The sequence below is a fragment of the Mytilus galloprovincialis genome, chromosome 6, assembly GCF_965363235.1.
Source record: "Mytilus galloprovincialis chromosome 6, xbMytGall1.hap1.1, whole genome shotgun sequence".
NCBI lineage: Eukaryota > Metazoa > Mollusca > Bivalvia > Mytilida > Mytilidae > Mytilus > Mytilus galloprovincialis.
Genome location: NC_134843.1, coordinates 101,756,664 through 101,780,333, shown reverse-complemented (window position 1 = coordinate 101,780,333; position 23,670 = coordinate 101,756,664). Strand labels below are relative to the sequence as shown.

General features: G+C 31.0%; 1 protein-coding gene across 4 annotated transcripts in view; it reads right to left on the bottom strand.

Moving 5' to 3' along the window:
• Positions 1-298: 298 nt before the first annotated feature.
• LOC143080971 (cleavage and polyadenylation specificity factor subunit 1-like) overlaps positions 299-23,670 on the bottom strand; it is a 62,548-nt gene continuing 39,176 nt past the window's right edge. For all 4 annotated transcript variants that reach the window (XM_076257181.1, XM_076257184.1, XM_076257182.1 and 1 more), the window contains 16 exons: positions 14,983-15,097; positions 14,082-14,309; positions 13,542-13,694; positions 12,895-13,011; positions 12,151-12,241; positions 11,803-11,887; positions 11,313-11,454; positions 8,851-8,919; positions 8,303-8,386; positions 5,539-5,715; positions 4,986-5,052; positions 4,512-4,559; positions 2,985-3,137; positions 1,693-1,822; positions 837-975; positions 299-529 (listed from right to left, as the gene is read on the bottom strand). In XM_076257181.1, coding sequence (XP_076113296.1) covers positions 482-529; positions 837-975; positions 1,693-1,822; positions 2,985-3,137; positions 4,512-4,559; positions 4,986-5,052; positions 5,539-5,715; positions 8,303-8,386; positions 8,851-8,919; positions 11,313-11,454; positions 11,803-11,887; positions 12,151-12,241; positions 12,895-13,011; positions 13,542-13,694; positions 14,082-14,309; positions 14,983-15,097 — 1,846 coding nt within the window. In that variant the 3' untranslated portion in view covers positions 299-481. The remainder of the gene's footprint in view (positions 530-836; positions 976-1,692; positions 1,823-2,984; positions 3,138-4,511; positions 4,560-4,985; positions 5,053-5,538; positions 5,716-8,302; positions 8,387-8,850; positions 8,920-11,312; positions 11,455-11,802; positions 11,888-12,150; positions 12,242-12,894; positions 13,012-13,541; positions 13,695-14,081; positions 14,310-14,982; positions 15,098-23,670) is intronic.

Genomic DNA, 23,670 nt, shown 5'->3' with positions numbered 1-23,670 from the left:
TCCTTAGTTATGACATGTCAACTGTGGATTTGACAGTCAATAGTAGCCAACCAAAAAGGATGTTTGGGTTAAGAACTATAAGGAAAGCAATTTCTTGTGGTTATTAAAGTAATTCTTATTGCAAATTTATATTTATTTGAAATTTTAAGGTTTTATCTTACAGGGGGTAAAAAAGAACAGTCATAGACACAGCAATCTCATCTTTGCTTCAGTTTTTCTAATTACTTTATTTTTCCTTTTAGAATTGAAATAAAGCATGCCAGCCATTTTTTTTGCAATAAAATAAAACAATTCATAATTGTGTGTTTCTTTTATTCAGACTTTCACAGACTTATGAACACACATTCAGTGGCACCAATGAGTTCTACATTATTTCTCAAAATAATCCTGTGTAAATGATGCAACATCACATCATTATTAACATGTCACATGATACTTAATAGCCAATAACATAACAACTATAACAAGGTCAGTGTGTCCTTCAGAAATGTAATGTTAATCTGTCAATGTCCATCAGATCATCTGTTAACTGTAAAGAGAAAAGGGAGGTAATACATTATAATGGAAAGGAATATACAATTGGTCACAAAAAAAAAACAGATTGTAAAAATATCAATCTAAAATTAACTGTACATTCAATAATGGTCACAACTACTAATTAATTTGTAATTTTGTTCAGATTCATAATTCGTTAATTTACCCAATATATGTATGACATGTACATATGTTGTTGATATTAGCAAAGTTCATAGCACAGATAGATACCATTAAACTCAATAGCAATCTTCATTATTGATAAATGTTTTATTAAATGGAAGCAGTAAACTGTATTTTACCTGTTCAAGTGATGTTCCAATACGTTTGGCAATCTCAGTTTTCTCCATCATACTGAGATGTAAATACTTCCATAACAAATCACCATCTAAAATATTCTTTTGAGGATTCCTTAACTCTTGTCTGATACTCTGTACAGCTCTAAAATATAAAAAAAAATACATTCTAAAATTTCTGATGAACAGGTACAACAAAGGTTTATACCTTACTTACTCTAATCTTCCTCTATGTTGATCGTGTAGACAACATGAATAGTTGTAAAAACAGAAATAAATAAATGGAAAATGCTATGATCCTGCTTCCATATGACATTAAAAAGGGACATAACTCAAAAACAGAAAAAGTGCAAACTCAAATTCAAACTCAAATTTTGGATTGTACAGACATATCCACATAGACAAGGGTTACACTTAATGCCCCCTGTCACTTAGCTGCATGGGCATAAAAAAGATAAAATAATAACCTCCAATGTCCACCACTGTTACACATATTCTATCTGTCCTAATTTATTTAGTTATTTTAGTTCATTTTCATACAGCCTACACAAAATGCATGAGACCTCTTATAATGGGACATAACTCCTGTGAAATAGTTGATGGCCTTGATTTTTTAAAACTTGTCCAAATTATTGCTGCTGTTAACCGTCGATATAAATTTTATAAAATCTGACAAGAAGTGAAAGAGTGAAAGCGCTTTCATGATAAAATGGAGGTCCAAATTACTAAAAGTTGCTATTTGTGGGGGAATTTCAGAGGTCTTTTCCTAAACTCTCACAAACATATTTGAAATGGACCTCATTGTGTCTCTTTCTGTTTAATGTCTATTTATGCCATTGCTGTTGTTTGTTTGTTACTTTACCTATAGGTCCTTGGATTAAGTCCGGCTATATGTTGAATCTGTGTCGTCATGGCATTCTGTAACATGAGTAAACGTCTATATACTTTCTCTGAGATTGGCAGAACAAACCCAAGTGTTCCATCTAAAGAAGCTGAAAAATAAACAGGACATATAATTACTTAATCATCGAAAAATTATTCTAGTCAATTATTCAGAATTATTCTAATCAAGTTTTTTTTTTTTTGAAAACCAGATATAGGCTTTGTAAAGTGTTACAAGAGTCAAACATTTTCACAATTACAAAACACTTCTATACCAACAGTCCTTTAGGAATAATTCATTTTCATTTTGAAGACATCATTGTACACTACTCATGATTCACTGATGAAATAACAGTTTTATTTACAGCGCTTACAGTGCTTTGATTATTTTGAAGACATCATTGTACACTACCCGTGATTCACTGATGTAATAATACTTACAGTGCTTTGATTAATTTGAAGACATCATTGTACACTATACATGATTCACTGATGTAATAATAGTATTATTTAGTGCTTACAGTGCTTTGATTATTTTGAAGACTTCATTGTACACTACCCATGATTTACTGATGTAATAATAGTTTTATTTAGTGCTTACAGTGCTTTGATTATTTTGAAGACATCATTGCACACTACCCATGATTCACTGATGTAATAATAGTTTTATTTAGTGCTTACAGTGCTTTGATTATTTTGAAGACATCATTGCACACTACCCATGATTCACTGATAATAGTTGTATTTACAGAGTTTACATAAAATATCAGCTTGCTGCATGAGGATCATTATAACCTATTTCAGAATTGCCAAAGTAGCATGTGTAACCTACTTCAGATTTGCGGGATAAGCTGGCAAATTTAGCACAGGTAACAGATGCTTGTCCCAAAAAACGAAACAGAAGGTGGACAATGACAGTCAATATTCTTATTACCTGACATTTCTTTAAAATGCAGTCACTTGTTGGCAGATACTGTGAATTCATTTATTTTAGTGGTTTTTTTTATGTTGATTGCTGAAAATTTGCATTTTCGTGGATATTTGATTTCATGGTTTTGCCAATCTCTATATACAAAGCCTATTGAAAATATGATATTGGTTGAACATTGTAATTCCTGGTTCACCTCTACCCACGAAAAATTGGTATCCAACGAACAATAATGAATCCACAGTACAAATTTTGGATCCAAAAAAAACTATTAAAATATAAGCCTGTTTCAGAAAACATTTCAAGTACCAATGAAAGTATGATTAACCTACAGAATATCTTACCAAAGTATGTAATATGTTTCCTATCAGCATTGTATGCCCTCTTATCTACAGCTGGATCACTACGACATAATACTCTGAACATGCTGTTGATGTGTGATCCAACATTAAAATCAGCCTTCCTCAACAGTCGTTGTCCTCCTATACTTTCTCTAGCTGTTAAAACAAGCAAAATATATCTGATAAAAAATGTACATTAAAATCAGCCTTCCTCAACAGACATTGGCCTCCTACACTCTCTCTAGCTATTTAAACAAGAAAAATATTACTGATAAATAATGTTTTTAGAAATTAGATGAATTTGAAATTACAAATTTGACAACAAATGTGGCCAGAGTTTTGAAAAATAAAAAAGATATGTTATGATTTTGCCAAAACCTATACTGTGGATTCATTTATTTTCGTGGGTATCAATTTTCGTGGATAGAGAAAAAAAGACGTTTCGTGGTATACGTAAATTTCGTGGATTGCTGATTACAACCCCAAAAAATTAGAAACGTAATTCACGGATTTCCTTTTGATTTAGGAGATCGAATATCCTTCTTGGTTTGATCAATAATAAAACAAAACAAAAAGAAGGAATTCATTGAATTGTCAAAATCCTCGCTTGGTCATTCTAGGTTAAAGTGCTCATTGATAACTTCGATTACAATAATGGACAGAGACAACTAATTATTTGTTTGTTTTACAATTTATAAATTCAAGTCTGAATTCTATAAGGCATTCCAAACTTTATGATTAAAAGCTCATTTCCCTAATCACGATATAATAAACAGTGATATAAGTACAAGGTGTGAAAATAAATGTTCCTGTCATAAACAATATTACCTACGGGCAATATCTCCGTACTTAATCCTATTGATTTTTAATCACTGGTAAACCAAACTATGACATGGTAATTAACAACTTGCAGTTTTAATCAATTTTAAAAAGTAAATTATCACTGATATTTGATAAATTTATTATAGATTTAATCATATAATTGTATCTTCTTTCAATAAAAAACGTGTTATGTTACAATGTTTATCGCTAGTCAACACTATACTAGAACTGCCTAACATAACTGGAAATAAACATCTGACTCCCTACACATTTCTCGGGATTATTCTTCGTTGAATTCTTAAATTCGTGGTTTGCTGTGACCCACGAAACCCACGAAAATTGGTATACCACGATTAAAAATGAATCCACAGTATATCGAAAACAAATACGACAGACAGACAATATATTATACTTATCAATTTATTTCCTAGGAGTACCATGACAGGTGTTATGTGTGAAGCAGTAGATGACATCTCTATCAGAGTAAAACTTATTGGTTGGCTTTATTTTGCTCAGTATTCTAGCTTTCTATGTAGTGTTAAATGGACTTGTTTAAACTTTTTGTCATTTTTAGCCATGGTGTTGTCATTTTCTTTTCCACTCATAAATGTGTTCAGAATTACCCATGATATTTTCCCTATTATTTAGTGTTTTTTTCCCCTTTTTTTAATTAAGTTAAAATGTTAAATTAACATTACATATACATACCTTCAGGATGATATGCATACATTAATATGTTCTTCATTTTGTCTGACACTGAAAAAGATATAACATCAAGATACTAAGCAATTATTACAATTAAGTAGTGTTCCATTTTACCATTATTTTTGGGATAAATCTGGTACTGAAAGCATAACTAGATTGGAATTACACTGTAGTTATCAGATAACAAAACCTATCTTGAAAATGTATTACATATAATTCAGTAAAATGATTAATATACTAATTTTCAGGGTTTGATGTGGTCCCTGACTCAAGAAAATGACTTTTTAATTTAATAGGAATTTCTTTGATACAGTGAGCATGTGACCTGCTATAAGATTTTGAAATATCCTGAGAAACTTGCTATAGCGTTCTCACTCGACTGGAAAACACTCATAATTGAAGTCATGACACAATAAAATGTGAATGTACAAGGAGAGATAATTCAGATATCAAAAGATGTTATGGCTAGGAACTTACCTAGAAAACATAGCTGTGTATTATCCACCATATACTCTGCTGTATAAGTTTCTAAAGGCTTTATATCCTGTAAATTAATTATATACATGTAGATGTCAGTTTATTTATTTTAACATTGTGACTACCAAAGTTTCATTCAAGACTAACTGAATGGCTTGCATTTAAACTGTCATGGATAGTGAAGAACACAGAATATATATACTGTTAGGACAAGAAAATATTACTAAAGATTATTGAATTGAACAAGCTCTAAAAGACATAAGATGAATAATACAAAGAGTAAAGTTATCTAAATACATAGTGAAATTGAATTTTGGGTACATGTCTATCCAATATGAATGACTTTAATTTTAATGAAATTGTGGATTAATTGTTTCTACATCTAATACCACCTCTTCTATTTGTCTTTTTTACTGCTAAAATACATCATATTGCTATTTTGGATTCTGAGAAACTCCACACAAGATTTTGCAAAATTCCCCTGATATCTGTATAAGACAATACTTTTGATGATGTCCCCTGCTAAGATGATGTTTATAACTTTGACACTTACCCTGCTGACGAGAGACAGAACTTTAAGTTCCTCCTGATATCTGTATAAAGCAATACTTTTGATAATGTCCCCTGCTAAGATGATGTTTTTGACTGTACTCAATGTGTTGATATAAGTGAATGTGTCAATGAAGGCCACACCTATCAGATCATTATCCTTTAACTGCCAGATATAAAGCTGAAATATACAGGAAGTATTACAGTGACAATGTTTATAGATAAAATTGAGAATGGAAATGGGGAATGTGTCAAAGAGACAACAACCCGATCAAATAAAAAACAACAGCAGAGGGTCACCAACAGGTCTTCAATGTAGCGAGAAATTCCCACACCCGGAGGCGTCCTTCAGCTGGCCCCTAAACAAATATATACTAGTCCAGTGATAATGAACGCCATACTAATTTCCAAATTGTACACAAGAAACTAAAATTAAAATAATACAAGACTAACAAAGGCCAGAGGCGGCGGGGTTAAACATGTTTGTGAGATCTCAACCCTCCCCCTATACCTCTAACCAATGTAGAAAAGTAAACGCATAACAATCGAACATTAAAATTCAGTTCAAGAGAAGTCCGAGTCTGATGTCAGAAGATGTAACCAATTATAGAGCCCATAAATTTAGATATGATACATCCAAACTCATTGATTCTTTGCATAAACTTATTCTTAGAGGTTATTAATTCAACACATAATTATAAAAATGATTAATGAATTGTGCCAAAACAGTAAAAAAACAATGACAACCATTGCATTATAGGCTCCTGGCTAGACAGGCACATTAGATATGGTAGGGTTAAACATGTTTATGTTTTGTACATTATGGAATCTTGAAACATTAAATATAACTAGTTGTACAACACATCTTAATTTAAGTGTAGATAAAAACTATGGGATTAACAAATTAACAAAAAATGTAATTGTAAAGCAAAATTATATTTGGGTGAAATTTAATCAGGAGGAAAAAATGTCACAGTAGTTGTTGTTATTTTTTTTATCCGGAGGAAAATATTTCCCTGGGATATTTTGTCCTTTGCTGGGAAATTCTATCTGGGTAATTAACTTATTGAATAGTTATTAGAAAAAAACTTCACCTTTACAAATACTATGAAATAGTGTGTTTGAATTAAAGCTAAATTGTTAAAAAAAAAAAAAAGGAAAATAATTTTACAAATTATCAGTGAAAAAATTTCCTGAAATATTCAAGTAAATATCATTCTTTTGAAAACAAAATAATCATGAAACATAAGAAAGAAAACCAGAAGTAATTTTAAATATATCGTAATTGTGAAATAATATCATGATTAATATAGAGCCTGAAATTAAATAAGGTAAGTGAAATACATGTAAAAGTGAGTTGTTTTCAGATCTCAATACAAATATAAATTAAAAAGTAAAGGTTGAAATATAATTGCATTACTACTGTTAAAAGTAATGGAAAAGTTTGAGTATGATGATATTTTTAACTATATAAATAGTTTTGTCCGGGGACAAAAACGTAGTTGTTGATTATATCAGTCAGGGGCATTACTTAAACAAGTAACTTTTAAAATTACCTATACAAGTAATGTTGAAAACGAGGTTATTTTAAATATTACTTATTTAAGTAATTTTTCTAAATATTATTTTTATAGGTGTCCAATTATACAGATTTTAATAGCTTTAACAAATTTTCACAGTCATCTGGTTATTTTTCCCATGAAATATAAAATCTAATCCTTCTGAAACACTAATTGCCTTTCTGACGCACTTATCTTTCATATCGAAGCTTCTTGGTCAAAGATTGGTCTCTTGGGACTATTAAAATACCGTTATCCTTGAAAATCATGAAGGTAGACAGATATAAATAGATAGAAACTTGTGATTTAATTAAGACTTAACGTTATTTATAATTTATAACCCAAAAGAATTACATATGTTCCTTAAATAAGTGTTATTACTGATTATTTCAAAGATGTATAAAATAACTTATCCAAGTAATATTTTTGTCGTTATTCTTAAAGTAACCCTTTACCTCTATACTCCTCTCAAATTTAATAAATCTCTTAATTTTATGATATAAAATGATGTAAACATTCATGAAAACTATATTAAGCCCATGCTTCTATTGAAATTTAAAATAACTCTATTGAGTAATTTTATAATTTTTAAAAAACAAAAATAACCTATATAAGTAACTAAAAAAAATAACTTGTTTAAGTAACGCCCCTGACTGTATATGGAAATCAGATAAATCATAGTATAACAATATATTGGAACAAAAGCAATTTCAACATCTGGATAGTATTTATCTGTGAAATGTCATCTTTCTAATTAAATTATGTTGTAAGTCATCTTTTTATATAAATGAATTAATATATTAAAAATAAGATTCAAGGAAAAATTTCACTATGAAACAGATTCAGGAAAATATTATATCTTAAAAATATAAATTGCTCATAATTACCTCCCTTTGATTGATAAATTATGCAAATTTGTTCTACCTTTGTGAAATATTTTATAATTATAGTCAGGTATATACTGATTGCGAGTAACTTACATAGTAGTTAATGGGACTCTTTTTCACAAGGTTCTGTCAAATATGGTACGGAAAATATATACCAATACATACTATCCGCATAACACAGATAGATTAACACTCCCCTGGAAAAATTCTACATGTGAAATACCATGTCTGGAAAGAAATTACCATGACAAATTATCCCCAGGATAAAATATCACAGAGGAAGAAATAAACCATTACATATTGACTACATTACAAAATGTACCTTTTGACCTATTGCTGTAAGTAGAAATCCCTGAATCTGTGCTAGAGCTGTAACTGGTCCCTTCTGTTCCTTGTCATACAGAACCTGAATTAAACAGAACAGGGAATCAGTCTTTTATATCTAAATATAATGTTTGACTATGAATTTTTAAATGATGGACTGTATAGGTATTCATTACTATCAGATTGATTGATTTATCGTTGTTTATTTAATGCAGCAATACTTGATCTTAGATATTTCCCTAATAAATTATCATATCACTTTTGTGTGAATCATTTATGCCTTGTGTTGTAAAATAAGAATAGGACATATCAACTACAAATTTATGGTATAGGTATACAGACATAAAAATAATCTAGAACTGAGTAATACATTTTTGAGTTTTTGTTACACATGTGTAGGAGAACAATGAATAAAGTTCCATGAATGATTTCAATTTAAGCAGACATCTTTAACCTTTCTTTCTATTTCACCTTACTCAAGGTAATATCCCAAAAGTCAAATTTGGTTACTCTAAAATAATCAACTTAAAAGAATTAGCCTTTTACCTTAATTTTGTGTTTAGTGAGAGGCATTCCGGGTTCTGGTACAACTTCTATAACATCCAGTATTAAAATCTGAAACCAGGACAAATACAGCATATTATTGATCTATATATAATATCAAGTAAAATTTATTATAAATAAAATACATGTCATAAACAATTCAGTAATGAATAAAATTCTTTCAATTGGAGTTAATAATTAAAAACGTTTAAAACTGTTTAACTTGAATTTGCAGCCTTTCAAAATGTTTATACAAGAAAATCTTCAATACTGAAGGTCTTTCTACAATATATATATATATATATATATATATGTTACAGTGAATTTGTATAATCAGGGATTATGTAGAATCCCTGATTTTTCAGGGAATATGTAGAATCACTAATATCATTAGTGATTATATATAATCCCTGAAAATGATCAGTGATTTTACATAATCACTGATCATTTTAATAATTATTCTACAAATTCCCTAAATCTGATTTCAGGGATTATCAACAAGTCAAAGATTCTTTGTTTGATAAAAAAAAAAATGTAGACAAATTACCATTTTTTTTTCTTTTATATTCCTTGCATTTTGCCAGATGGAATAATTTGCTATTTAAACACAGAGGATGATCTTAAAGATAATTATAACAAACACAGGGTTCTGAGATAAGGTTGGATACTTCAAAATTGATAATATCAACATTCCGTTTATAGCGATAATTTACATGTATTGTTATATAAAAGGAGATGTGGTATGATTGCCAATGAGAAAACTCGCCACAAGAGACCAAAATGACACATAAAATAACAAATATAGGTCAATGTATGGCCTTCAACAATGAGCAAAGCCCATACCGCATAGTCAGTATAAAAGGCCCCGAAATGACAATGTAAAATAATTCAAACGAGAAAACTAACAGCCTTATTTATGTACAACAAATGAATGAAAAACAAATATGTAACACATAAACAAACGACAACCACTAAATTACAGGCTCCTTGTTTATTAAAAGCCAGCATCAAATGCAAATTCATGTTCTAATTGAAAATCCAAAGAACATGTTATTTGTTGTATATGTAAAACAGATGCTGAAGAAGATTATGGAACATCTATTTTGTGATTTTTTTGCATTCAAATGAACAAGAAATTCAAACTGAGAGAACTAACGCATCTATAGCTAAATGTATAGAAACACAGGCAGAACTATGGATTGACAAACCGAACAAACTTTTAGAGGAAGCTGGCATTTGGTGTAATATTCTCATAGCAATTTCACAGGGTAAAAAAGGAAAGGGAAACCCCAAAAACATAATGGCAATTGTTCACAAAAAGTTAAAAAAGAATATCGCCTGGCCACAAAACATGGTATCTTACTGGGATCTTTTACAAGAACAAGTTCAAGGTTGCCTATTCCCTTTTTTGGGGGTACCTTCATATGTTTGTACTGAACACAGTATTTCTCTTAGGCGTGTTGTAAAATTTGATTTCATATGTGAAGGAAAAGGTTTTTTAAAATGTTGATGTTGCACGGTTAAAACATATGTGAAGCAAATAAGAAAAGCAGGGCAAATATAGAATGGTAGATGCCATTCAAATTTAATTTGTAAAATTAAATGATTGTTTTTGAAACATTGTGCTTAACATTTCAATGTATTGTGTCTAATATTTTAATAAATTGTGTTTAACACTTTGTTTTTTATATATCTTGTGCCTAACATTTTTATTAAATTAGGGTTATTATTTTGGTATATTATCCTTAACATTTTATAATTCATGTTTACAATGACATTTTAATATGATTTTATAGAATAAATTATTTGAATTTTATTTATTTTATTTATAAATAAAACTAATTCTTCATTTCAGTTATTATGTATAATCCCTGACGTTTTTTCTAGTGATTATACATAATCCCTGATAATTTTAGTGATTATATATAATCCCTAAACTAGCCAGTGATTCTACATAATCCCTGAAAATTTTAGGGATTCTACATAATCACTGATTATACAAATTCACTGTAACATATAAAGATATTAAATGTTTTCAAAACAAAACAAAATCCAACTCATTTCAGGCTTAAAAACCCACCATGGATGATGACGGATGGCTGCTTAACATCCAGCGGCAAATTAATATGCATATTCAGGATAAGAACATGTAAATGTAATTTGAATATTTACCCTGCTTTGTACGAGACGGACATACTGAGCTGTATTTTTGACATGCTAGTTCACAAGGAAGCAGTCTATTTGAAGACATATCACCCTACATGGACACATATTTCTGACTCCAAACAAAACAGTCTTTGATCTTACACCATAATGCTGCTTGCTAAGTGGAGAAGCAGCAAATATCAATTTCAAAGTCTGGTTCAAACTTCAACCTGGTCAGGTTTCTAACTCACAACCTGATGCACTTGAGGTGAACAAGCTACTACAAGACCACTGAGGCGGTCAACACCATGGACACTTACCCTGCCTCTAGAGATATTCTCCTCCCCTAGGGATAAAGTTGTCCCCATACATAGAAATGATTTGAAACCATGTACATTTTCCTCTGACCTCAGCAGAACATTCTTCATGGTGGTACATACTTCCCATTCCTGAAGGACTACACTGTAATGGTACAAAAATAAATCTCAATCATATATTTTGAAAAAAAAACTAAAAGTCTAGGACAGCTACACAATGCATATTGACCTCTTATTATTTTCTTCCTCTTTAAAAAAGGTGATTAGAAAAAAATTTCAAGGAGATATTACCTAAATGTTGCTATAGTGGGGAAGGTGTAATTAAACACTAAAAACAAAATGGCCATCTCATTACTAAATTTCAAATAAAAAAAAATAAAATCTAGCACTCCTCATTTTTTACCAACTTGCTCTGATAAAATATCATGAATAATGAGCTTTAAAGACAACATTTGAAATAAAATTGTAACCACATTTAACAATAATAACTCACCTGGTGTTAGGTACGACTTCCCAGGATGTAGGACTGTATAATTGTAAGGCGTAGGTATTTAACTGAGGGTAGATAAATCTCTCATCTGTAAAATAGGTCAGAATGTAATTCTATAACTAATATTCTTAACTGAATTTTAAGCAGCTTGAACCAGCTCAGTAACAAAAAATTATATTAGTTTCCAATTTTTTTATGTTTTTGTTTTTCTATACGTTTCCTGATTTTCTTTTTTAGACATTGTTTACTCAGTTGCTATCATAAAATTACATTTTCTTATTAATCATATAAATTGCTTATTTTTAAAAAGTTATAAACCATAGGCACAATATAACTATAACTTTTACGAACCTTTTTCTAATGTATCCCAGTCTCTTTCTTCAGATGTTGTTTTTGGAAGTTTGTTACAGTTTTCTGGAGTACTGGTAACAACTGCATATGTCTAGTAAGAAAAACATAATCAGTTATAACATATCAAATCTGCTTTCGATAAAAAAAAAAACACCAAAATAATAAACTTGCTTTTTTGGTAATACCAGGGGTTGAAGTCATAAAACTTTGCTCAGTGCTTGGAGCACAAAAATCATGCTTGCAACATGAAATTCAGCATTTTGATCGGTTGATTCTTGAGTCTGAGTACAAAAAATTGTGCTCAAAAGTTTTATGACCGCAAGGCCTGATATTCTTTCTTTCTTACAAGTTTGTTAAAAAGAGTCTTTTATTAACTATTTGTACATAGGAGTCACTACCAATCACAATCAGGTTCAGGGAGTTCTAAACAGGATAACTATGTCAGACTTTTACACATAATAAACTTTTTGTTTAGATGACTTTAGAATAAACCTGTTGGACTGGCAATTCTCCCGTTTGAATTGTTTTACATTTGTCATTTTGTGGCCTTTTATAGCTGACTTTGCGGTATGAACTTTGGTCATTGTTGAAGGCCGTACGGTGACCTATAGTTGTTAATTCCTGTGTCATTTGGTCTCTTGTGGGGAGTTGTCTCACTGGTTATCATACCACATCATCTTTTATTTATAAACAAAGCTAATTACACTAAGAATTATAACTAAATTAAGTATTTTAACACATTACCTTACTGTCTGGATGGTAAGCTACAAAATGTGGGGTGCATCTCAAAGGTATTTTCCTCACTGCCCATGGTGCGTCATATGTTAAATGTGTTGGTAATACAGTGATTCTCAACTCTCCCTGCAAACATAGAAACATTACATCTTTAGAATACTGTAACAGTAAGATAGCTTTATTTCATATCAGCCAGTTTAGAATTCTTAGTTCGGGTTCAGTAACTATGATCATTTTTTGACACAGATTTTTTACCATTGTTCGCTTGTAATTTTTTTTTTATTGTTAAATATTTCTTATAGGGCTGTTCCAGATTCCATGGTATGGGAGGGAAAGGGGAGGCATATTTTTGTAGAATTGAACTTTTTTTCATTTTTCATGCAACTACCTAAAATTGATTAAATTAAAGCTTAAATGCTTTTCAATCTGAAACAGCCATAATAACAGAACTGTCATGATTTCTTTTGTATGTTTGTCTATATACATTTTCTTTAATTGATTGATGGATATCAGAAGGCTTCAATATACCAGTTTAAAATCTAGTGTGTTCTATATATGACCTGTGTCTGAGAGAAAACGACCTTGACATTTTATAGCCTATCTCTCTAAGTTGTTATTTCAACATAAGTTTATCTGAACTTGGACCCTTTATTTACCAGTTTGTTAAAGTAGAGGAAACCTTTAGGACAGTTGACATTATGGAATGATGAGAAACATGTGATAGGTCCGTCTATAATCATGGGATGTATTCGTAGACTTCCTCGTGTCGTCATGAAGATCCAGTGGGGGTAAGGTCCACACACAAATACCTGTAATTGAAAATATACACAAAATGAATTTTTGCATCACAGAAGTATGCTAAAGAATTAACGATAAATTTAAACAAATCATATTTTTTTTAATTCTCTCTCTGTGCTTTGGTGATATATAATTATCATGTATTTTTCTTAAAAAAAATCTTCTGGATGTATTCTTTGTTTTTTATTTGAAGTAAGATGAACGATATTAGTCCAGTAACTTTTTGTCCAAAGTTCATAAAATTCCATAAAATTCAACATATTTATTGATGCCTACAAAAATTTAACAAAAGTCTGAACCAAAATGTTGGCAACATAGGCAACAGATTCTTGGATCCCTAAGTCTTGCTTCTGAAAAATAAATGTTGCAGACTCAACAAAATAGTAGTTCTATCTTACCCCACTGTAACCTGCGACATCTTCAAAATATCTGAGCCTAGCGACTCTTTGTTGTCGTATTGTCTCGTCAGGCAATCCTTCATCCTCTATACGTTTCTTTCTGGATTTCCTATCCTTCATTATCAGATTATGCTGCACTTTTTTAAATCGTAACTTTAGATGGTTATCTATTGAAGCTTGGAAGTATGGAAATGCTTCATACATGTAAAAGTCATCTTCAATTCTGGCCTAAAAGCAAAAAAATATATAAAATGGTCTTCACTACATAGATGTCATTTAATCAAAGTGAAAACTCATTTTAACCCTGAATAGTTAATTTACTTTGTGTGAATATTTTATATTTGTTAACAGCAAGCTATATATTCTGACATTGGCAATCATACCACATCTCCTTGTTTTAGATCATTTAAACTGCAGGTAGTGTCAACTAATTGAGATACTTAGAAACCAAGTAAGCTGATTTCTTCTATTTTCTACATCTGTGTAAAGTTTCATTAATATCTGTCTAGCCATGAAAGAGGTGTTGCATTAACAAAAAAACTATTACAACATATTGTAGTACCAGGTATTCATAAAGTGAATTCTATTATCTCCCCTTTTTACAGGAAAACCCTTGATTTCATTCCTTTTTTCATCTTCAAGTAGTATTCTACAACTGTAAAGTTTCAACAATATCCATTTTTCCATTTTTCCTTACTTTGGTTCTGATCAGTAGAAAACACCATCTGTCTCACAGCAGATATGTTTTGGTTTTTTTTAAGTCCCAATAAACACCTCCATAAATATCAACCAATCAATACAAATAAATGATATTTTGGCACAAATTTTACCAATAATTTGAATTACATGGCCATTCAATAATACTTTAGACCTATTCTGATACAAAAGGAGATATACCTACCATTAAATAAGGTCTTGTTTTACGATAGCCCAAACCAACCATTAAAATTTCTTTTAATGCTGGTATCTCTCCAAGTAATTTATCACTTCTGTCTGCAAAGGATGATGACCCTGTACTGTAAATACAGATGCAAACATAATGGTTATACTGATTGCTGAGAATCAATTATAGTCATATCAGAAGGCATTTTTCATTTTACCCTGCTATTTATAAAATTTTAAGTAATTATTTCCTATAATTGGTAATTATTTTTTATAACTGTCAAGACCATCTTTCTAAAATAGAAGTGTTATCTGAACCCTATCTCACAAGCAATCAATTGCAGAACAACTCTAAGTCAACATACACAATTAATAGTATGGTCACATTGACAGAAATATTAATCACTATTTTAAGACAGGATTTGTAAACAGAATATTCTACCAATGATTTTACATCCTCCATGGTGATCTTCAGATATAGATAATCTCTTACTAAACAGAATATTCTACCAATGATTTTACATCCTCCATGGTGATCTTTATATATAGATCATCTCTTACTAAACAGAATATTCTACCAATGATTTTACATCCTCCATGGTGATCTTCAGATATAGATCATCTCTTACTAAACAGAATATTCTACCAATGATTTTACATCCTCCATGGTGATCTTCATATATAGATCATCTCTTACTAAACAGAATATTCTACCAATGATTTTACATCCTCCATGGTGATCTTCAGATATAGATCATCTCTTACTAAACAGAATATTCTACCAATGATTTTACATCCTCCATGGTGATCTTCAGATATAGATCATCTCTTACTAAACAGAATATTCTACCAATGATTTTACATCCTCCATGGTGATCTTCAGATATAGATCATCTCTTACTAAACAGAATATTCTACCAATGATTTTACATCCTCCATGGTGATCTTCAGATATAGATCATCTCTTACTAAACAGAATATTCTACCAATGATTTTACATCCTCCATGGTGATCTTCAGATATAGATCATCTCTTACTAAACAGAATATTCTACCAATGATTTTACATCCTCCATGGTGATCTTCAGATATAGATCATCTCTTACTAAACAGAATATTCTACCAATGATTTTACATCCTCCATGGTGATCTTCAGATATAGATCATCTCTTACTAAACAGAATATTCTACCAATGATTTTACATCCTCCATGGTGATCTTCAGATATAGATCATCTCTTACTAAACAGAATATTCTACCAATGATTTTACATCCTCCATGGTGATCTTCAGATATAGATCATCTCTTACTAAACAGAATATTCTACCAATGATTTTACATCCTCCATGGTGATCTTCAGATATAGATCATCTCTTACTAAACAGAATATTCTACCAATGATTTTACATCCTCCATGGTGATCTTCAGATATAGATCATCTCTTACTAAACAGAATATTCTACCAATGATTTTACATCCTCCATGGTGATCTTCAGATATAGATCATCTCTTACTAAACAGAATATTCTACCAATGATTTTACATCCTCCATGGTGATCTTCAGATATAGATCATCTCTTACTAAACAGAATATTCTACCAATGATTTTACATCCTCCATGGTGATCTTCAGATATAGATCATCTCTTACTAAACAGAATATTCTACCAATGATTTTACATCCTCCATGGTGATCTTCAGATATAGATCATCTCTTACTAAACAGAATATTCTACCAATGATTTTACATCCTCCATGGTGATCTTCAGATATAGATCATCTCTTACTAAACAGAATATTCTACCAATGATTTTACATCCTCCATGGTGATCTTCAGATATAGATCATCTCTTACTAAACAGAATATTCTACCAATGATTTTACATCCTCCATGGTGATCTTCAGATATAGATCATCTCTTACTAAACAGAATATTCTACCAATGATTTTACATCCTCCATGGTGATCTTCAGATATAGATCATCTCTTACTAAACAGAATATTCTACCAATGATTTTACATCCTCCATGGTGATCTTCATATATAGATCATCTCTTACTAAACAGAATATTCTACCAATGATTTTACATCCTCCATGGTGATCTTCAGATATAGATCATCTCTTACTAAACAGAATATTCTACCAATGATTTTACATCCTCCATGGTGATCTTCAGATATAGATCATCTCTTACTAAACAGAATATTCTACCAATGATTTTACATCCTCCATGGTGATCTTCAGATATAGATCATCTCTTACTAAACAGAATATTCTACCAATGATTTTACATCCTCCATGGTGATCTTCAGATATAGATCATCTCTTACTAAACAGAATATTCTACCAATGATTTTACATCCTCCATGGTGATCTTCAGATATAGATCATCTCTTACTAAACAGAATATTCTACCAATGATTTTACATCCTCCATGGTGATCTTCAGATATAGATCATCTCTTACTAAACAGAATATTCTACCAATGATTTTACATCCTCCATGGTGATCTTCAGATATAGATCATCTCTTACTAAACAGAATATTCTACCAATGATTTTACATCCTCCATGGTGATCTTCAGATATAGATCATCTCTTACTAAACAGAATATTCTACCAATGATTTTACATCCTCCATGGTGATCTTCAGATATAGATCATCTCTTACTAAACAGAATATTCTACCAATGATTTTACATCCTCCATGGTGATCTTCAGATATAGATCATCTCTTACTAAACAGAATATTCTACCAATGATTTTACATCCTCCATGGTGATCTTCAGATATAGATCATCTCTTACTAAACAGAATATTCTACCAATGATTTTACATCCTCCATGGTGATCTTCAGATATAGATCATCTCTTACTAAACAGAATATTCTACCAATGATTTTACATCCTCCATGGTGATCTTCAGATATAGATCATCTCTTACTAAACAGAATATTCTACCAATGATTTTACATCCTCCATGGTGATCTTCAGATATAGATCATCTCTTACTAAACAGAATATTCTACCAATGATTTTACATCCTCCATGGTGATCTTCAGATATAGATCATCTCTTACTAAACAGAATATTCTACCAATGATTTTACATCCTCCATGGTGATCTTCAGATATAGATCATCTCTTACTAAACAGAATATTCTACCAATGATTTTACATCCTCCATGGTGATCTTCAGATATAGATCATCTCTTACTAAACAGAATATTCTACCAATGATTTTACATCCTCCATGGTGATCTTCAGATATAGATCATCTCTTACTAAACAGAATATTCTACCAATGATTTTACATCCTCCATGGTGATCTTCAGATATAGATCATCTCTTACTAAACAGAATATTCTACCAATGATTTTACATCCTCCATGGTGATCTTCAGATATAGATCATCTCTTACTAAACAGAATATTCTACCAATGATTTTACATCCTCCATGGTGATCTTCAGATATAGATCATCTCTTACTAAACAGAATATTCTACCAATGATTTTACATCCTCCATGGTGATCTTCAGATATAGATCATCTCTTACTAAACAGAATATTCTACCAATGATTTTACATCCTCCATGGTGATCTTCAGATATAGATCATCTCTTACTAAACAGAATATTCTACCAATGATTTTACATCCTCCATGGTGATCTTCAGATATAGATCATCTCTTACTAAACAGAATATTCTACCAATGATTTTACATCCTCCATGGTGATCTTCAGATATAGATCATCTCTTACTAAACAGAATATTCTACCAATGATTTTACATCCTCCATGGTGATCTTCAGATATAGATCATCTCTTACTAAACAGAATATTCTACCAATGATTTTACATCCTCCATGGTGATCTTCAGATATAGATCATCTCTTACTAAACAGAATATTCTACCAATGATTTTACATCCTCCATGGTGATCTTCAGATATAGATCATCTCTTACTAAACAGAATATTCTACCAATGATTTTACATCCTCCATGGTGATCTTCAGATATAGATCATCTCTTACTAAACAGAATATTCTACCAATGATTTTACATCCTCCATGGTGATCTTCAGATATAGATCATCTCTTACTAAACAGAATATTCTACCAATGATTTTACATCCTCCATGGTGATCTTCAGATATAGATCATCTCTTACTAAACAGAATATTCTACCAATGATTTTACATCCTCCATGGTGATCTTCAGATATAGATCATCTCTTACTAAACAGAATATTCTACCAATGATTTTACATCCTCCATGGTGATCTTCAGATATAGATCATCTCTTACTAAACAGAATATTCTACCAATGATTTTACATCCTCCATGGTGATCTTCAGATATAGATCATCTCTTACTAAACAGAATATTCTACCAATGATTTTACATCCTCCATGGTGATCTTCAGATATAGATCATCTCTTACTAAACAGAATATTCTACCAATGATTTTACATCCTCCATGGTGATCTTCAGATATAGATCATCTCTTACTAAACAGAATATTCTACCAATGATTTTACATCCTCCATGGTGATCTTCAGATATAGATCATCTCTTACTAAACAGAATATTCTACCAATGATTTTACATCCTCCATGGTGATCTTCAGATATAGATCATCTCTTACTAAACAGAATATTCTACCAATGAATTTTACATCCTCCATGGTGATCTTCAGATATAGATCATCTCTTACTAAACAGAATATTCTACCAATGATTTTACATCCTCCATGGTGATCTTCAGATATAGATCATCTCTTACTAAACAGAATATTCTACCAATGATTTTACATCCTCCATGGTGATCTTCAGATATAGATCATCTCTTACTAAACAGAATATTCTACCAATGATTTTACATCCTCCATGGTGATCTTCAGATATAGATCATCTCTTACTAAACAGAATATTCTACCAATGATTTTACATCCTCCATGGTGATCTTCAGATATAGATCATCTCTTACTAAACAGAATATTCTACCAATGATTTTACATCCTCCATGGTGATCTTCAGATATAGATCATCTCTTACTAAACAGAATATTCTACCAATGATTTTACATCCTCCATGGTGATCTTCAGATATAGATCATCTCTTACTAAACAGAATATTCTACCAATGATTTTACATCCTCCATGGTGATCTTCAGATATAGATCATCTCTTACTAAACAGAATATTCTACCAATGATTTTACATCCTCCATGGTGATCTTCATATATAGATCATCTCTTACTAAACAGAATATTCTACCAATGATTTTACATCCTCCATGGTGATCTTCAGATATAGATCATCTCTTACTAAACAGAATATTCTACCAATGATTTTACATCCTCCATGGTGATCTTCATATATAGATCATCTCTTACTAAACAGAATATTCTACCAATGAATTTTACATCCTCCATGGTGATCTTCAGATATAGATCATCTCTTACTAAACAGAATATTCTACCAATGATTTTACATCCTCCATGGTGATCTTCAGATATAGATCATCTCTTACTAAACAGAATATTCTACCAATGATTTTACATCCTCCATGGTGATCTTCAGATATAGATCATCTCTTACTAAACAGAATATTCTACCAATGATTTTACATCCTCCATGGTGATCTTCAGATATAGATCATCTCTTACTAAACAGAATATTCTACCAATGATTTTACATCCTCCATGGTGATCTTCAGATATAGATCATCTCTTACTAAACAGAATATTCTACCAATGATTTTACATCCTCCATGGTGATCTTCAGATATAGATCATCTCTTACTAAACAGAATATTCTACCAATGATTTTACATCCTCCATGGTGATCTTCAGATATAGATCATCTCTTACTAAACAGAATATTCTACCAATGATTTTATATCCTCCATGGTGATCTTCAGATATAGATCATCTCTTACTAAACAGAATATTCTACCAATGATTTTACATCCTCCATGGTGATCTTCAGATATAGATCATCTCTTACTAAACAGAATATTCTACCAATGATTTTACATCCTCCATGGTGATCTTCAGATATAGATCATCTCTTACTAAACAGAATATTCTACCAATGATTTTACATCCTCCATGGTGATCTTCAGATATAGATCATCTCTTACTAAACAGAATATTCTACCAATGATTTTACATCCTCCATGGTGATCTTCAGATATAGATCATCTCTTACTAAACAGAATATTCTACCAATGATTTTACATCCTTCATGGTGATCTTCAGATATAGATCATCTCTTACTAAACAGAATATTCTACCAATGATTTTACATCCTCCATGGTGATCTTCAGATATAGATCATCTCTTACTAAACAGAATATTCTACCAATGATTTTACATCCTCCATGGTGATCTTCAGATATAGATCATCTCTTACTAAACAGAATATTCTACCAATGATTTTACATCCTCCATGGTGATCTTCAGATGTAGATCATCTCTTACTAAACAGAATATTCTACCAATGATTTTACATCCTCCATGGTGATCTTCAGATGTAGATCATCTCTTACTAAACAGAATATTCTACCAATGATTTTACATCCTCCATGGTGATCTTCAGATGTAGATCATCTCTTACTAAACAGAATATTCTACCAATGATTTTACATCCTCCATGGTGATCTTCATATATAGATCATCTCTTACTAAACAGAATATTCTACCAATGATTTTACATCCTCCATGGTGATCTTCAGATATAGATCATCTCTTACTAAACAGAATATTCTACCAATGATTTTACATCCTCCATGGTGATCTTCAGATATAGATCATCTCTTACTAAACAGAATATTCTACCAATGATTTTACATCCTCCATGGTGATCTTCAGATATAGATCATCTCTTACTAAACAGAATATTCTACCAATGATTTTACATCCTCCATGGTGATCTTCAGATATAGATCATCTCTTACTAAACAGAATATTCTACCAATGATTTTACATCCTCCATGGTGATCTTCAGATATAGATCATCTCTTACTAAACAGAATATTCTACCAATGATTTTACATCCTCCATGGTGATCTTCAGATATAGATCATCTCTTACTAAACAGAATATTCTACCACTGATTTTACATCCTCCATGGTGATCTTCATATATAGATCATCTCTTACTAAACAGAATATTCTACCACTGATTTTACATCCTCCATGGTGATCTTCAGATATAGATCATCTCTTACTAAACAGAATATTCTACCACTGATTTTACATCCTCCATGGTGATCTTCAGATATAGATCATCTCTTACTAAACAGAATATTCTACCAATGATTTTACATCCTCCATGGTGATCTTCATATATAGATCATCTCTTACTAAACAGAATATTCTACCAATGATTTTACATCCTCCATGGTGATCTTCATATATAGATCATCTCTTACTAAACAGAATATTCTACCAATGATTTTACATCCTCCATGGTGATCTTCATATATAGATCATCTCTTACTAAACAGAATATTCTACCAATGATTTTACATCCTCCATGGTGATCTTCATATATAGATCATCTCTTACTAAACAGAATATTCTACCAATGATTTTACATCCTCCATGGTGATCTTCATATATAGATCATCTCTTACTAAACAGAATATTCTACCAATGATTTTACATCCTCCATGGTGATCTTCAGATATAGATCATCTCTTACTAAACAGAATATTCTACCAATGATTTTACATCCTCCATGGTGATCTTCAGATATAGATCATCTCTTACTAAACAGAATATTCTACCAATGATTTTACATCCTCCATGGTGATCTTCATATATAGATCATCTCTTACTAAACAGAATATTCTACCAATGATTTTACATCCTCCATGGTGATCTTCATATATAGATCATCTCTTACTAAACAGAATATTCTACCAATGATTTTACATCCTCCATGGTGATCTTCAGATATAGATCATCTCTTACTAAACAGAATATTCTACCAATGATTTTACATCCTCCATGGTGATCTTCAGATATAGATCATCTCTTACTAAACAGAATATTCTACCAATGATTTTACATCCTCCATGGTGATCTTCAGATATAGATCATCTCTTACTAAACAGAATATTCTACCAATGATTTTTACATCCTCCATGGTGATCTTCAGATATAGATCATCTCTTACTAAACAGAATATTCTACCAATGATTTTACATCCTCCATGGTGATCTTCAGATATAGATCATCTCTTACTAAACAGAATATTCTACCAATGATTTTACATCCTCCATGGTGATCTTCAGATATAGATCATCTCTTACTAAACAGAATATTCTACCAATGATTTTACATCCTCCATGGTGATCTTCAGATATAGATCATCTCTTACTAAACAGAATATTCTACCAATGATTTTACATCCTCCATGGTGATCTTCAGATATAGATCATCTCTTACTAAACAGAATATTCTACCAATGATTTTACATCCTCCATGGTGATCTTCAGATATAGATCATCTCTTACTAAACAGAATATTCTACCAATGATTTTACATCCTCCATGGTGATCTTCAGATATAGATCATCTCTTACTAAACAGAATATTCTACCAATGATTTTACTTCTAAACAGAATATTCTACCAATGATTTTACATCCTCCATGGTGATCTTCAGATATAGATCATCTCTTACTAAACAGAATATTCTACCA